This window comes from Geotrypetes seraphini, chromosome 3, assembly GCF_902459505.1.
Source record: "Geotrypetes seraphini chromosome 3, aGeoSer1.1, whole genome shotgun sequence".
NCBI classification, from domain to species: Eukaryota; Metazoa; Chordata; class Amphibia; order Gymnophiona; family Dermophiidae; genus Geotrypetes; species Geotrypetes seraphini.
Genome location: NC_047086.1, coordinates 201,809,919 through 201,828,410, shown reverse-complemented (window position 1 = coordinate 201,828,410; position 18,492 = coordinate 201,809,919). Strand labels below are relative to the sequence as shown.

The following is an 18,492-nucleotide window of genomic DNA, read 5'->3' as shown; positions in this document are numbered from 1 at the left end:
AGAACTTACATTCTTTACATCCTCAGAAGAGATGGGATTACCGTGCAGGTCAATGGCTCCTTCTGCAACAATGATAATATTCAGTCTGGATCCTCTGTCTCTGGTCTGAAAAATGTAACCACCATCACCAACAAATCAAACCAAAAACAAGAACAGGAAAATAAATTTCAGTTGAAATTATGTAAAAACAGGAACTGACGCGTTTAATGCTGATCATTATGGGCATATGGAAAGATTAGTTTTCAGTTATGTATTTTGATTTAATTTTACAGGAGATTTTACTCATCTGCAAATTCTTGGAAAGCTGGGACCATGTTTGCACACATCCAAATACTGTACAGTGTACACAAAAGAATATATTTACTTCTTGGGTGTAATTTCCTACTGCTTACCTAGCTGCAAAGTAGGTGTATCTAAGAATAAAGTATTTATATGGACTAAAACAAACAAATATAAAAATTATGTGCATGAATTCAGGTGCTCTTCCAGTCGTGCCCAGAACACCCTCCCCCCAGTGTGGGTAAAAGAAAGTGTTCTTGCACTATGCATACACTTTCATCTGCATTTAGAGTTGGTTGGCAATTTTCAGACCATTGAATTATGTGGCAAAAAGTCACCCTGGAGATTTCCATTGGTATGTTCTTTTCCCTTGTAGATCCAAAAGAGAGATCCCTCTTACCACACTAACCATAATTCATATATTATTTTTGTGGACCATTACAACGTGAATATCATTCATCAGGTACTCAGTCCGCTCCTCATAGTCCATTTTTCAAGGTTGAAATCATTTTTATTATTCAAATAAATGCCATACAACAAAGCAACAGGAATACATTCGCATGGTAACAACACTACTAAATCCCATTCCTCCTCCCACCCAGCAACCAAAAAAAAGAACAAATGGCTCTCAAAATCATACAATACTAAGTCGCCCAACAGTAATACATACAAAGGAGATACAACAAAAAGCAGTGTGATAGGCCTCACAGACTAAGACTAGCAACATCCACACCCAACCACCCCCGTACAAACTGTTAAGCCAGCAAGACCTGAAACCCTACCCACCAACCAATAGTCCACCCACCCTACCCCACCCAAACCAATGAATACCTATCCCACCTTCACTACTCCACCATCCCTCCCCCTCTCCTCCCAATCTCCCCAACCCCTCCACCTTCCCTGAATTGTCTGAAACCGTACCTCATAGTCCATTTTATACTTTCACTGTAAGATATTTTTTCTGTAAACCGCTTAGAATCCTAATGGAGTTTAGCGGTATATAAGAAATAAATTACATTACATTTATCTTCACAAAGCACACCTTTTCAAAAATTGCTTATTTCATTTTCTTATATTTGAATTTATCTTAATTCTTTTGCATTATTCAAATTTCATCAAGTCTATAATTCCATCTGTTCCAATCTTAAATATAGCATCTGGCATAGTACCATATTTTGCCCAGGCCCTTTTAAATTCACACAGTCTCTGTCTCCACCACCTCTTCTGGGAGACTGTTCCATCTATCTACCACCCTTTATGTAAAAAAGTATTTCCTTAGATTACTCCGGAGCCTATCACCTCTTAACTTCATCCTATACCTGCTCATTGCAAAGTTTCCTTTCAAATTAAAGAGACTCGACTCATGCACATTTACATTATGTATGCATTTAAACGTCTCTATCATATCTCCCCTCTCCCAAAGTATACAGATTGAGATCTTTAAGTCTGTCCCCATATGCCTTATGATGAAAGACCACATACCATTTTAGTAACCTTCCTCTGGACCGACTCCATCCTTTTTATATCTTTTTGAAGGTGCGGCCTCCAGAATTGTACACAATATTCTAAATGAGGTCTCACCAAAGTCTTATGCAGGGGCATTAATATCTCCTTTTTCCTACTAGCCATACCGCTTCCTATGCAACCTAACATCCTTCTAGCTTTCACCATCAACTTTTCAACCTGTTTGGCCCCCTTAAGATCATCGCTTACAATCACACCCAAGTCCCGCTCTTCTGTCGTGCACATAAGCTCTTCACTCCCTAATCCGTACTGTTCCCTTGGGTTTTTGCAGCCCAAATGCATGACCTTGCATTTCTTAGCATTACATTTTAGCTGCCAAATTTCAGACCATTCTTCAAGCTTCACCAGGTCTTTCTTCATGTTATTCATACCATCCGGCGTGTCTACTCTATTGCAGATTTTGGTATCATCTGCAGAGGCAAATCTTATCCGACAACCCTTCAGCAATATCATTTATAAAAATGTTAAAAAAACAGGCCCAAGAACAGAACCTTGAGGCACACCACTGGTAACATCCCTTTCCTCAGAGTGATCTCCATTGATCACTACCCTCTGTTGCCTTCCACTCAACCAGTTCTTGATCCAGCGTATCACTTTGGGATCCATCCTGAGGGCACTCAGTTTATTTATTATAAGTCTGTGTGGAACACTGTCAAAGGCTTTGCTAAAATCTAAGTATACCACATCTAGCGCACATCCTCTATCTAATTCTCTGGTCACCCAGTCAAATAAATTGATTAGATTTGTCTCACAAGACCTACCTCTAGTGAATCCATGTTGCCTCCGGTCCTATAATCCACAGGATTCCAGAAACTTGACCATTCTCTGTTTTAAAAGTGTTTCCATTAATTTGCTTACCACAGAAGTCAGACTTACCAGCCTGTAATTTCCTACTTCTTCCTTACTTCCACTTTTGTGGAGAGGGACCACATCTGCCCTTTGCCAGTCATCCGGTACCACTCTAGAAACTCGTTGAAAAGATCAGTCAGCGGAGCTACCAGAACTTTCCTAAGTTCCTTCAGCACCCTAGGATGTACACCATCCAGCCCCATTGCTTTGTCTACTTTTATTTTAGCTAGCTCCTCACAAACACAACCCTCTGAAAATTGATCAAGGTCTATTACTCCTCCATCCCTATTCACGTTTGTCTTCTGCAGTCCCGCTCCCGGTGCTTCAGCTGTGAACACAGAACAAAAATATCTGTTAAGCAATTCGGCCTTTTCTTTATTATTAAGTTTCAAGTTTATTAAAAGATTTTTTAGACCACTTAATCAAATATCTAAGCTTCTACATATACTTCACCCTCCATATTCGCAGGGGGATGCGGGCACAACATAGGCGCGAATATGGGAAAACCGTGAATAACTTTTTTAATGTTATTCGCAGTTTTTAGAAAAAGCTCTCATTTTTTGAACTGAAACCGTGAATAACTTTTCTAATGTTATTCACAGTTTTTTGAAAGAAGCCACTATTACTGCTACAGTTTTTCTCAAACTGAGCTCCGATCACCAGTCAGTCCTTGACCCCGACCAAGAAAGCAACAAGCAAGAAGAGAACCCGAGCAAGGAAAAGCTCCTTCTAGCAGGAACCTCTTCAACCCGGGACAGAAGCAAAGCTTCTGCTGGTATCCGAAGCGGGCACTCCCGTTTCAGATTTCCCGATTGCACAGTAGCTTGAGAAAGACGCACAACAAGCGATTCCCTGGGAAACTCTAACGCTCCGACATGCAAATGATGCCAGTAACTGCACCGTGGTGGAAGAGGTGGAGAGGGACACACCTTTCTGAGCTCGGCTCTGCCCCAGTAGGAGCAGGAGGAGCGGCAGGAAGGCGATAAGCCTCTGGAGGTTCCTGCTCACCACGATTCCCAGTGTTTTTCTCAGTGTACACTGGGTAGCATGGAAGCAGCGAATTTGTGGGAGAAAATTTATAAGCAGCAATTTTCAGAGTTAATGGTAAGCAATAAACTTTTTTATTGGTTCAGTATGGTACAGTAAAAGGAAAAAGTACTTTAATGATGATGTAATTTTGGGGGGCAGAGTCAGCGGCCAAAAAATCACAACTAAGCGAATCTGCAGATACGGAAACCGCGGATATGGAGGGAGAAGTGTATTCCTCCCCTTCACCTTTGAGTCTCACAATGCCACTTTTGCACTTCTACCTATCACTAATACAGTATATCTAAAAAAATGTTAACTGCTCAAGGTTTTGCTTTTCAGTCTTTCTGTATGTTTTGTATAAGAGGGTGGGGGTGAGGGAGGAACTGGTTAGGTTGTTGGGAAAGTGATGCTGCTTTTGTTTGAATTGTATTCTGAAAAATTTCAATAAAAAGATTATGGCAAAAAAATCCTCGTTAGGGTGTGATGGAAGCAATCAAGTTAGCTCTACAAATTGTACTGATCATCAACAGGTACCTACACAATTTTTATTAGATATAGCACAGATAGTTCTTGACTAAAAGTTATTTTTGGTTTGAAATTATTTGTTTTGAAAAAGTTGTATGGAAATGTTTTTGGATGTGTTCTTTATATGGAATGATACAGAGGAAACATCGTGTGCTTTTTTGCATGGGCTCAACCAACTAGATATATTTATTTTTTAGTATTTATAGAGTGCTTATAGCCTAAGCAGTGTACATTCAGATATTCAAGTATTTCTCCCTATCTGTCCCAGTGGGCTCACAATCTGACAAGACAATGGAGTGTCATAAGAATACTAATCTACAATTCGTATTAATCTACAATTTGCAGCACATTGGAATAAGAGGAAGATTAGTTTTGGGGATGTTATATCTAAAGCAGGAAAACATTTATAGATCATGAATTGGAGATACAAAAACTCAAGTGCTCACAGCATGTCCGATTTTAAGAACTAGTCTTTGTCAGAACTGCCTATTGTGAGCTATCATTGGTTCTTTTGTCCCCCTACACTGACAATACTCTAATTAAATTTTTCTTTTTATTTTCACATTTATTAGAGTAATAGTCTCTGTGTTCAAAGCATAGTCTTACACTTAACATTTTTACATATGTTTGGCTTTGGAAGCACCTATACTTAACTTGGTGCTTGAAATCCCCAATTGGAGGGACTAGGGGGTCATTTTATCAAGCTGCGGTAGGGGTTTAACACGCATAATACTACACGTTAAACCGCCTGCCGCGCTAGCCGCTAATACCTGCACTGAACAGGTGTTAGTTTTTTAGCCAGCCGCGGGGGCTAGCGCGTGATGAAATGTCCGAAGTGCTAACCCCGCTAGCGCGGCTTGATAAAAGGACTCCTAGGTGTCAGAATAATCCAAGTTGTTTATGTAAAAACAGCTAGGTGTTAAGTGTAAAGACTATGCTTTGAACAAAGAGACTATTGCTCTAATAAACGTTAAAATAAAAAGAAAAATTTAGTTATTACGCGCGTTAAACCCCTACTGCAGCTTGATAAAAGGACCCCCAAGGCAGTCGACTTCATAACAATTCAACTTCCACAGAAAATAATGCAGTGTGATGAAATAACTGCTGCAGCTAACAGACTGAAATTATCAGACAGTCAGACCACTCTCATTGTCTCATCAATCATTAAGTCTGGCAATGGTGACCTCTATGTGCCGCAGCAGAATGGATAATAGACAAAAAAGCAACACTACTGAAAGTGTTATTGCACTGTATGAGAGAATCCTCCACGTTACATCGCTCTTCACTGGGATGGTAAAGCGATTAAAGATCACCTTGGAGAGTCTCACGAATGACTTGCTGTGCTTATATCTGGTACTCCAGAACTCCTGGGTGTGCCATACCTATCCGATGCTACAGGCATATCACATGCAGAGTTACTTTAACTATGGCAGCTGGTTGACAATATAGTGACATTGGTCTTCGATACTACTGCTAGCAACAGTGGCTTCAAGACAGGTGCTGAAAACTACTGGAAGACAGAATTGATAAACTCTTCTATTTGGCCTGTAGGCATAATATATTTAAAGTAGTTTGGTAAAGCTACTGGGTCGAGTTGTCCATCAAGCCCTTTCCCTTCCCTTGTTTAAAAGCAGACTGAAAACCCACCTTTTTGATATAGCTTTCAATCCTTAACTCTATTCCTCTGCCCTCCAACCCAGCCCGTTGATTAACCATTTCACTTAACTGTATCCATGACATCCTGTTTGTTTGTCTTTGCTGTTTAGATTGTAAGCTCTTTTGAGCAGTGACTGTTTTCTTCTTCTTTGTGACTCTGTGCAGCGCTGCATACGTCTGGTAGCGCTACAGAAATAATTAATACTGTAGTAGTAAAATTAACTGCTTTCAAATCTTAAGAAACTGTGGGACAAACTAAACAAGCAGGATGTGAAACTTCTGACACTGAAAATTAATGAACCTTGGTTAGGGGACACTAGAAACAAGCTTGTCGAGCAACTGCCTGCAGTCCTAAGAAGCAGTGACTCAACACTTCTAGCATGTGACGATTATTGTGAATGCATCAAAAACACACTTATGGATTATTGGAGTAGCACCTTCTTGTAGTGTACATTTCATGAAGCTGTGAGCAATACATCAAGCACGCTGGATGGCCTGCAACATATACAGAACAAATATGTTCATGTTTTCTAGCCAACTGCCGTACAAAGAGATGATTGTGAAACTGGAGCGATTCAACTGTTTTCTGGAGCCCTTTTATGTGCCATTGTGGATGAGAGCATGCAGAGCACAAGACGCACCCATTCTTGTTCTGCAATTTTTCTTTGACTTGCATGGCTACAAATCAGTTGATCGTGAAGTTGCCGACATCGTGTTGAAGTTATATAACCACCGATTGTATCTGTCAGAAGAAGTTATACCGTTTGCACTTTTCAGCAAACACGCTTTAATCACTGACAGTGTTAAACAGGACATTGCTTCAAAGTGGTTGAACACACCAGTGCACTTACAGTTTCATTAGGGCAAGCCGAATTTCAAGCAGGTAAACTGTTGCTGGGAGACTTGGTTGGATCTGAACCACATTTCCTGTTTCATGCTCTTGGCAAAGCCGGTAAACAGGTGGTCTGACGATCCAAACTTCAATACTGCTGAACAGTTTGTCAGCATAGTGAAAGTGGTTAACAACACAGCCAAGAGAGGTGTAAAACTAATAACTGACTTTGTCACTGGCATCACCACAGACCCGGTGCAGCGTGAAGCCTTGTTGCAAGGAGCTGAACAGCATCACAGGCTTTATGCTCTCTCAAGAAGACATTGAAAGCTTGAGTGTTTGGAATGCCATTGGTAGATGACTATATCATCTTAGCTATTAGCAATGTTAAATTTCTGTTATTTTCCTCAATAAAGTGCAGATACTGAAGGTTCATTTAATAAAATACTGCTAGATTTTTTTGCATAAAATGTTTTTTTATCAATGTATCATTGATGAGTGGGAAAACATAAAAGTTATAGTTATAATACCAAGACATTTGCTCCATTAAGCAAAAATAATAGCAAATTTTAAGAAAAATGGAGCTTTGTGTAATCAGTGGCTTTGAGCAACCCCAGGATGGGCTTAACCCTTATTAAAATCAAGGCTATTTTCTTTTGTTTTTAAACTGTTTATTTAACTTGACAGGTAGCATAACAAACAGAGTCCAACAAATATGAAAAAAATATGAAGAGAACAAGTGAAAAAAAACCAAACGTGAAGACACAGAAAAATATAGAAGTTTTACACGCTTGGATAGACTCCAAAAAAACAGCTTCTCAGCTCCGCTGAAAACTGATGGTTTTGCAAGCTTATGTCAGGCGGGAAGATACTGGTGCATGTACAGAACTGGCAGTCTCAAGACTTTTTCAGTCTTTTATGGTGATAGTACACTTTACACTGTCTGTTCTGGGCTCTGTGGATGATGTCACCTGCATGAAAGAATATGCTATCTACTTGTCCTGGGATAATTATTGATAAGGTGGGCTGTGGGTGGGAGGAAACTTTGAATTTTAAATTACAAAGAGCAAAAATGGATTTTTGAATTACATACAGTGTCCCCCAATGGGATTAATGAAGAGCTACACTAGTGTGAGCTTATTGGCTGAAAACTGGTCATGTGATATATGAGGGTCATTTCATAAATAATGCACACTATATTTTTATTTACATGTTAATTTTTTTTCCAAGTATTTCTTTATAATCCTTCAATATAGTCTCCCTGCTTTGCAATGACTGAGTCCCAACGTCCGGGAAGCTTCATTATTCCATCCAAGACACTGTTTTTGTTCAGTTGCTGAATGGCTCGGGTACCGGCGGAAGAAAGCTCTTCCAGAGATGCAAAACGATGTCCACATATAAGTTGTTTCAACTTTGGAAAAAGGTCGAAGTCTGGTGGGCTAATGTCTGGACTGTAGGGAGCACGAGGTAATACCTCCCAGCCGTATTTGCGTAGTTTTTCAATGATGAGTGGAGAGCTCCATCTTTCCCATGACCAAAAAAATTTTGATGAGTTCAATCAAAAGACAAACAAATGATGATTTTTGCTTATGATCATGAAGGCATTATCATCACAAAGTTCCATGTGGAAGAAGTGTCACAGCAGTGTCTTATCGTGATTTTTTTTTTCAAAAAATGAGCAGAAAAATGCACAAAGCCTGACTTCAGTTGCTCTTGGCTGGGCCAATCATTCTTCACGATAACGCTTGCCCACACCTAGGGAATGTTGTCATTGAAAAACTTTGTGAATATGGCTGGGAGGTGTTACCTCATACTCCCTACAGTCCATTCATGAGTCCACCAGACTTCAACCTTTTTCCAAAGTCGCAGCCATTTTGAATAGCCAACAAGACATGGATGATGAGCTCTAGAAGCCATGGATAGTGGTTTCATTGATTTTCAAATTATTTTTGTGCAGGGAATAGAAAAAGAATGATGCACTGATGGTATCTTTTGATTTGCAGAAGATGAACTCCTGACGCAGTGTGTTTGTGAAATATGGTACTATGTCGGGTGCTATGTTTACGACTGGAACAGGTGGAATCATATACCCGGTGAAACTTGAGTAATGCAAAAGAATTAAGATAAGTTCGAATATAAGAAAATGAGATAAGCAGTTTTTGAAAAAGTGTACTTTGTTAAGATAAATTTTATAGTAAAAATATAAAATGGGTATGAAGTCCTAGTGCTAATATAAAAGCCTTTTGAATGAAACTCAAGTTCTGATGGTCCAAAAAATAATATACCAGTATGAATTATGAGAACTGTGGTAAGAGGGTTCTCTCTTTTGGTTGTACTGGATGTTCTCTCTCTTACTGTAAGGAAATTCAGGGCAGAATTATAGTTTCAAAGATCGAGTGATTTTTCACTTGTAGAACATAGTTTGGTTTTAAATCTTTATAGTTCAAATGTTTCTTTATTATTAAAGCATGCTGGACACAGACATAACCTTCCGAAAACCCACAAGAGATATATTCTAACAAAATCTACAGGTTGTCTGGTCAATATTCAATAGCAGTGGTAACTGCAGTATTTTAAAACAGTCACTGCATTAAAAATATATGAATACTTAGGGCTCCTTTCACTAAGGTGCGCTAGGACTTTAATGCGCGGAATAGCGTGCGCTACATTATCACACGCGCTAGACCTTAATGCCAGCATTAGTTCTAGAAACATAGCGTGCGGTGTAGCACGCCATTTCGTGCGTTAAAACCCTAGTGCACCTTAGTAAAAGGAGCCCTTAGTGCCTCTACATGGATAGGTAGCAGTACAGAAAGCATACATCTGGCTTTTACTGCATCATATCTTCAATAAATGTCCTTAAATGTTTTTGTCTTTAGAGTAATTATTATTTTCGTAATCAGCAAACTTAGCTTTGTGATCGCGTTGGGGAGGGAATAGACAAGCCAACACAATCATGTTTCACCACCAGGGTTGTTTCAAAGCTCTCCCCCCTTTTTCCTTTCTAATACTTACTTGTTAAGGCTCAAACAAAGCACTGAACCTTAACAAGCATTAGAAAGGAGAAAGGGGGGGAGAGAGCCTTGAAACAGCCCTGGTGGTGAAACATGATCGTATTGGCTTGTCTATTCCCTTCCCAACATGACCACAAAGCTAAGTTTGCTGATTACGAAAATAATAATTACTTTGAAGACAAAAACATTTAAGGGCATTTATTGAAGATATGAAGCAGTTTTAAGCACGGTTTATGCACTTTCACTATTTTCTAATAGAAATTCAAAAAATTCAAAAAAAACGGGACTACTGGTTAAGACACTGTGGTATAGCATACAGCTATTCTGGTCCAACAAGTGTTACTTCTGATGTCCTACAAAAATAACACTAATATTTTTTATTTGTTTACATAAGCAAGTTATATAGATTTCTAATATCTTATACTTATTTAAAGAACTCTTCAATTTTGAGTGCCTTTGGTACTATTATGGAAAACTCATACATGTAGCAGAAGCCACTAAAAAGGTAAATTTTTATTATTTTTCTGCATGCGTGAAACCATGTTTTAGAGGTGATCCTTTAATCTGGTGTTTCATTTTAGGTGCCCCAAGTCATAATTCTACAACAGCATACAGATATGCCGAAGCCATTACAGAATATTAGCACAAGATGGCATTGGTGCACCTTATCTTAGGCCAGGGGTGTCAAACTCATTAAGAGGCTAAAATCCAAAACACAGGCTATGTCGTGGGCCAGACCCCACCCAATCTCCACCCCAGACCCCGCCCCCATAATAGTACTAATTGTAGCACCATTTTTTCCATTCATTTTTCATGTAAACACACACAATATAATCTTATTAACAACACATAATGGTTAACCACAAAATTAAACTACACAAAGCACACTGTATTCTTCTCAACATTCATTCTTACCAGAACACAGATAACCCCTATGCAAATATGGGACCAAAAACTAAAAGTACTAATATATACACAGAAAACCCTAAGATTCAAGACTCTACGAGCAGTACATCCCCAGAGAAAAAGAAACAAATGCATTTCTTCCTGAACAGTGCAAAATATAGACAGCAGATGAAAATTCTCAAAATTGACACAATTCAATCACTAAACTGAAAATAAAATCATTCTCACTACCTTTGTTGTCTCACTCCCTCCATGCTGTGCCTCAACTAGGTGCCTCCCTCCGGCGGGTGTCTTACCTTCTGGCCAGTTCCCACCTGGCCGTTTTATGCGGCCCACGGTGTTATCTTCTAGCCGGCTCCCTCCTCCTCAATGCCGCAGTGAGAACAAAGCCGCAGTTGGCGGCTCCTTGTGCATCCCGCACCTGATCTAAAAACATTCCTTCTGACATTGCAACATCAGAGAGAAGGCTTCCAGTTCAGGTGCAGAACTTGCTTAAGAGCTGCAGCCGCTGCCCTTGGCTTTGTGCACACTGTGGCAGTGAGGAGGAGGAGGGAGCTGGCCAAAAGATAACACCAGTGTCGGCAATGAAAATGCCGCAATGCACCACGGGCTGGATTCAGCCCGCAGGCCTTGAGTTTGACACCTGTGTCTTAGGCACATACATGCCATGCCAATGGCTGGTGTAAATGGTTGAGTCTAAGGGCACCAACTGACATGTAAATGGCAGTATTTTATAACTTACACAGGTTTATTTATTTAAAATACTTGTAAACCCACACAATCCAACTGTTCCAGGCAGCTTCCATGCAATAACAACTAATATAATAAAACCTTAAGCCGCGCATGCGCACTCTCACCTGCGTGCGTCCATTTTCCGTGAGATATAGGGCACCTCATTGAGCAGGTAGGAGTGCGCATGCGCACGAATCTCTCTCTCTGGCCGGCAGAGAATCTGTACACGGGACTCCCTGCTCTTCAGCTCTTCCAGGCAGTGGCAGACCAAACAGGACCCGATCGCGGAACCCAAGGTAATGTTCTGACCGAAGTTAGTTTTAAGTTCTATGCCGCCGCCGCGGCTCCGTTGGAGAAGGCTTCCGACGAAGGCAGGGATCGTGAGAGAAGCCACTGCCGCGACTTACAACTTAAAAACTAACTTCGGTCAGAACTAAAGGTCATCGGCGGCGTCTTCGCTCCACTCCCCGGCACATCCGAACCCCCGTTCAGCCTCCCATCTGACCCTATCTTGGTTCCCTTAGTCCCTTGCCGCCGCTCCTCTTCTCTTCTCGCCCCGCGGTCCCGACAAACGTCCTTACTCCAGCAGGGGTCGCAGCACTCTAAACATGATGCTTCGCGGCCTGCTACTGCCCTGATTTGCTTTGCCCGACACGGCAGAGCAAATCAGGCCAGTAGAAGGCCGCGAAGCAGCGTGTTTAGAGTGCTGCAGCACCTGCTGGAGTAAGGATGTTTGTCGGGGCCGCGGGAAGGGGGCAGCAAGGGACTAAGGGAGCCGACCACACCGCGGGATGAGAGGGAAAGGGGGCTGCTTTGGAGGAGGGTTGTGCTGCAAGGCAGACAGCTTTGCTTGGGGGGGAACAGAAGGGGGGCCATGGAGAGACAGTCAGGGAGGAACTGGAGGGTTAGAGGGGAAGAGGGTTGCTTTGGGGGAGGGGTGTGCTAGGAGGCAGACAGCTTTGCTTGGGGGGACGGGAAGACAGAAGGGGGGCCACGGAGAGACAGTCAGGGAGGAACTGGTGGGGGAGAGGGAAAGGGGGCTGCTTTGGGGGAGGGGTGTGCTGGGAGACAGACAGCTTTGCTTGGGGGGGAACAGAAGGGGGGCCACGGAGAGACAGTCAGGGAGGAACTGGAGGGGGAGAGGGAAAGGGGGCTGCTTTGGGGGAGGGGTGTGCAGGGAGGCAGACAGCTTTGCTTGGGGGGAGACAGAAGGGGAGCCACGGAGAGACAGTCAGGGAGGAACTGGAGGGGGAGAGGGAAAGGGGGCTGCTTTGGGGGAGGGGTGTACTGGGAGGCAGATAGCTTTGCTTGGTGGGGGAAGACAGAAGGGGGACACGGAGAGACAGTCAGGGAGGAACTGGAGGGGGAGAGGGAAAGGGGGTTGCTTTGGGGGAGGGGTGTGCTGGGAGGCAGACCGCTTTGCTTGGGGGGGTAAGACAAAAGGGGGGCCACGGAGAGACAGTCAGGGAGGAACTGGAGGCCGAGAGGGAAAGGAGGCTGCTTTTGGGGGAGGGGTGTGTTGGGAGGCAGACAGTTTTGTTTGGGGGAGGGGAGACTGAAGGGGGCCACAGAGAGACAGTCAGGGAGGAACTGGAGGGGGAGAGGGAAAGGGGGCTGCTTTCTAGCACCTGTTAATGGGCTTTAACACTAGTTCAGAATAAAATCTTAAATAGTACAAAAAAATTAAAATTGAGTAATTCACCAAATTGTACTCATCAAATTACTTGGTGCCATGCCTATGCCCCTCCCATGTATCCCCTCACCTTGCTGTTAACACAATATAGCACTTAGTCGCTACTTCATAGTACAGGCTTGTCAAAGTTCAGTCCTCTAGAGTTGCAAGCTGAACATGTTGTCAGGATATCCTTAATAAATATGCATGATAGAGACTTGCATATAGCATAGATAGTGGGCATGCAAATCTCTCTCATATGTAATTACAAATATCTTGAAGAAATGGCTCCTTTGCAGCCCTTGTGGGCTGAACCTGGACAAGCATGTTCTAAATATACAAGCCCCTTTTCAGCAATTTTCAGTCAAGCTATTTTACCCAAGTAAAAATGTCTTTGAAAACACATTTTTTTATATAATTTACAGTAATTTCTATTTTTAGATTGGTAGAAATCAAACATGCCCGTGAGATTTATGAAACTTCTGCAGCTGCAGTACCTCACGCAACCTTCTGCATAAGTGCTCTTGCCATTCCTCCTCTGGAGGGGATTCTGGAATGAAGACCCAGTCTGCTCCGCAGGCAAGAGCTGTCACCAGAGCCAGGTATCTAATGAGGGAGGGAAGAGTCATTCGGTGTATAATGAGCTCCTCCAGATGAGAATCTTTAAGACAACACTAATCATATCCCCATTCCAGCAACAAGAACAACTCAGCATCATAAGTACAAACTGATTTCTTTCATTTTAGATGGACTAATGGAAATAAGTACTGTTCAATGAATAACATAGTAACTTAGACCTAAATGGTCCCTCTAGTCTGCCCAACAGTTACTCTTTCTTTGATATTACTGGGTTATAGACCATAGAAGTCTGCCTGATACTGTCGTCGAAGCTCACTCCAGCCTATCCAAACTCTCTCCTCATTTGTGGGATACAAACCGTAAAAGTTTTCCCTCCACTGTCCTTATATTCCAAATTACTGGAGTTCCAGTTGAAGCTCTTCCCAGCCCATTCTAAACCATATACAGGGTATAGACCGTGTAAGTCTGCCTAGTACCTGCCTTAATTCTTAAATTTATACCATGCATTTTCTAATTAGGGATTCATTGCGTTCATTCCATGCTTTTTGAATTCAGTCACCATTTTCCTCCACCACCTCCCTCAAGATGGCATTCCAGGCATCAAACACCCTTCTGCAATCACAATCACTTTATACAAATGATATGATCAGAGCTGGTGAAAGGATAGTAGGCACCCTAGGCAAACCTTTACCACTACATCCACCCACTTAACTTTAGGCCTCTACTCTGTAGCACCCCAAGATTATGATAATTAAACTCAACAATCATGGCCATCACGCAAAACTCCTATTAAAAAAAATGCATATTTAAGTAAACGTTCAAGTTTCTTTGAGTTTGGGCAGACATCAACACTTATTGCTTTGCTTTCACTTCAGCTGGTCTTTACTGCCCCTGAGAAGCTGCCATGCTAAAAATGGGGGTCTCATCTTATAATTAGGTCATCACCCACCCTCAAGAACTGGCGGCAGCCATTCAGGAAGTTTGCTCCTGCCTGGTACACCACAGGGCCGCTAAGAACTCAGGAAGCCATTCAGGGAGGGAGAGGCTCAGCACACGGCAGGAGCTTGCTCCTGCCTGATACACCGCTGGATCACCATGGATTTAAAAAGCCAAGAAAAGGTACACCGGGGGGAGGGAGGTGAGAGGAATGTAAAAAAATTGTTAGAGTCAGCCAGGACATGGGAGGGATCCCTCCTGTCCCGGTCTACCACTGGACCACCAGGTCATAAGGCAAGCTTGGTGGAGGCCTGCAAGATATCGAGAGAGAGGAGTGAGAGGGTACATGGCAGGGATTTGGGACAGGGTGAAGAGCCTGGCAGGGAGGGAGGGGATCAATGTGGAGAGCCTGGTAGGGCAAAAAGGAGGGGGTTGGATGCAGAGCTTGGAAGGGAGTGGGGGGGAATAGAGTGGAGAGCCTAGCATAGAGGGAGGGTGCTTGTTGCAATGCCTGGCCGGTGAGGGAATGAGGGGATGGCTGAGAGGGATCTTAGGCATCTGAGCCAATCAGGGACTTGCTTAGGCTCCCTCTGTATCCTGGATATAAGGAGGAGGAGCCTTAGGGATACAGAGAGAGCCTAAGGGAGTCCCTGATTGACTCAGACATCTAAGATATCTCCCAAAGGGAGGGGCCTGAGGCATCTGAGCCAATCAAATCATGCACTCGGGAGGGGCCTAAGGCCTGCATTGCAGAGGGCAAAGGAGCGGGAGGGACTGACTGAGTACCCCCCTCCTGCTTCCGACTTAAAGGAGGAGGGGAGAAGATGGAGGGGGACCTCCAGTGGCATGCCTCGTGCCATATTTCAGTTCAGCCGGGGAGGGGCGTCTTGTAGCAGAGGGAGTGGGCATCCCTCCTGCCATATTTTTTTGGGTTGGGGTGGCGGTGGCTTGCAGGTGCCGGCACGGGGTGGGAACATGGCATAGGGCGCTTTTTTCTTTATAATGGGACAGGTCATGGGTGTTTAACACGCACACACGCCTTAAAAAAAAACACCCCAAAAGCCCTAACAGCAATGACAGGAGGCTACTTTCCCTGTCACTGCTGTTAGGAAAAAAAAAAGGAAAGATTTTGTACTGCTCTGCCGGGCACGGAGGGCCAATGCATGTGCAAACCATCTACAGATGGTCTGCACATGCATTGGGATTGTTAGAGAGCGATCCTGGCAGTCGGTTGGGGGCGTTATTCCGATTGCCCTCATTTGCATGATAGCGATTCGTGAATCAGCCCCCCGAACACAGATCGGATCGCTCACGGATCAGTTCGGATCCGTGCCCTTGGCGAATCTAGCCCTTGATGTCACCACTGTGAGATAATGGACTCCTCCCTGATAATAGGGTGTGAATGCTGCTCCCACCATACCCCCAGCTCATTCAAGAGTGCATATTGGGAATTAAATCCAAGATTTTCACTAAGACACAGTGCTGTAGTGAGGTAAGTTTGCACCCCTCCAATGTACTCTTTCTTGCCCCCAACATTGCTTTATCATGCGCCCCTCTGTACCTCTTCAACTCATTGCTGGCAGCGAATAGAATCTCCAAGCTGCTGCTCACACCAGCTGAGACTTCCCTGATATCACTTCCTGGTCCCACAAACAGGAAGTGATGTTATAGGGAAGGACGAGGCCTGTACGAGCAGTGAGTAGGAAATCCTGCTTATTGCTGGCAAAAATTTGAAGAGGCATATGGTGGGGAGGGCATTTAAGAGACCCCTATCATTGTTGCAAAGTGGGGTGGGGAAAGAAGAGAGATGCTAGCACTGGCGCCCCTGCCAGGACAATGCCTGGGGTGCTCTCCCTCTAACCCACCTCCTTTACTATACAACTGCTAAGACACTTAACCATTGGACAGATTTGTCATGCTTAGGTTGATCCAAGAATGAACTTCAATGACCTCTTTGAGGCCAAAGAGTAAAATTGTATCTAGGAAATAGAGTGTGTTATACTCATCACTGACATAACCATTGTGCAGTCTAACAACAAAAATATTACCTACCCGCAATGCCGACCCATCACTTCTAGAACAAAGGTCCTCTGGTGGCTGTAATGATCAGGACAACGTATCAGTTAAGATAAAGAATTAACACACACAATATGTTGCTGGCAGTGGCAAAGACTATTCCAGCAGTTAACGTCAGTCACTTTTATTTATTTAAAATATTTTCAAACCACTCCATCCGATTGTTACTAGGCAGCACACACACTGAAAGTAAATAATCTTATGTGAACAGAGCAATACACATAATAAAACAAGTACAATCATCATGTAGTGAGCAGCCAAATACCATTACTCTGAGAAAGCCTGAGAAAAAAAGAATGCTGTTAAATATTTCCTAAATTGGAGTATTGATGACATCCTACTTAATTCAACTGGTAATCTATTCCAGATTTGTGTGCCCTAAATTTGGATCCTTTGCTATCCTTGTTCAATCAATCATTCTTTTGAGGCTGGATTATTGTAATTCGGAATATTTAAGCTTGACCAAAAAAAGCTCTCAAAGACTTCAACTGGTCCAGAACACTGTGGCTAGGCTGATCTTTGCAAAAAGTAAATTTGATCACGTCTCTCTGCTTATGCAAAAACTTCATTGGCATCCAATAATTTCCAGGGTTTATTTTAAACTAGTCTTATAGCCCGTTACATTAACGGGTGCTAGAATATATATGTTTATGTCTGTCTTTATTTCTTTTTCTCTCTTTCTCTCTCCTTAGCCGCTTTCTGTATTTCTGTCTTTCTTTCTTTGTCTTTTTTTTCCTTGGCTGTCCACCACCACCCCTTGCCTGCTCCCCCTGTCCATTCTCCCTTCCTTTTACCTTCCCTGTGTCCACCACCACCCCTTCACTGCTCCCCTTATCCAGAAGCAGCCCTTCTCCCTTTGTTTTACCTCCCCCCTGTCCATCACCACCTCTTTCCTGCTCCCCCTGTCCAGCAGTAGGCCTCCCTTTCTTTTTCTTCCCCCGTCCATAAGCACCTCTTCCCCTGTCCATCCCTGCTCCCCCTGTCCAGCAGTACGCCTCCCTTCCTTTTTCTGCCCCCCCCTGTCCATTAACACCCCTTACCTCCTTTCCTTACCAGCATCACGGCAGAAGGGGGAAGGAGCGTGGCACGGGGGCGGGGTCTCTGCAACCCGTTAGAGCATTTAGCAGCGGCAGGAGGCCCCTGTTCCAGCAGGCAGTCTCCACAGGTGACAGCTACAGTGGCTTTCTGAGTCCCTGATCGCCGACACAGAGCAAACCAGTACCGTGCCGGAGACTCCAGGCAGCAGCGGTGAGTGTCTGCCGCAGGCAAATTCGACCATGTCTCCCCGCTTCTGTCTAAGCTTCACTGGCTCCCAGTCACCCTCAGGATTCGCTACAAATGCGCCTGTCTTATCTTCAAATCTCTTCCCACTATCCTGGCTCTCGAGTACTCACTCCTCCAGATCCACTCAGAAATTCAAACTATCCTTCCCATCTCTAAATGGCATTTCCCATACTGGAAAACTTGGAACATCCCTCCTCTTCAGGATCACCGAGCTGTGGAACAGCTTTACTGCCCATCTTCGGAGTTCGACCTCCCTCCAACACTTCAGAAAACATCTGAAAAACTGGCTTTTCTCCAAAATGTAACTACCCCCTCCCTCTCCATTATTCTAAGTCCCCTCTTTCCTTCCTGTTTACCAAGCCCTTCTTCCTTCCATTGGAGTTCCTTTCTTTGTTTTTAATTCCTGTAAACCGTGTCGAGCTCCACTTCCGTGGAGATGACGCGGTATATAAACTTAAAGTTTAGTTTAGTTTAGGTGGAGCGAGCTGCACATATTTAGGGTTAGACGGGACCTGGCTATCGCGGCCGGCAATTGAGGTAGTGAGTACGCGGCTCCGGAGACCAGGAAGGCGTTAGCATCTGCCCTCCCCCAACAGCCG

At 43.5% G+C, this 18,492-nt stretch overlaps 1 protein-coding gene across 3 annotated transcripts in view; it reads right to left on the bottom strand.

Moving 5' to 3' along the window:
- LOC117356327 (ATP-dependent 6-phosphofructokinase, muscle type-like) overlaps positions 1–18,492 on the bottom strand; it is a 240,359-nt gene that overhangs the window by 122,205 nt on the left and 99,662 nt on the right. For all 3 annotated transcript variants that reach the window (XM_033935393.1, XM_033935395.1, XM_033935394.1), the window contains 3 exons: positions 16,586–16,630; positions 13,516–13,624; positions 10–105 (listed from right to left, as the gene is read on the bottom strand). In XM_033935393.1, coding sequence (XP_033791284.1) covers positions 10–105; positions 13,516–13,624; positions 16,586–16,630 — 250 coding nt within the window. The remainder of the gene's footprint in view (positions 1–9; positions 106–13,515; positions 13,625–16,585; positions 16,631–18,492) is intronic.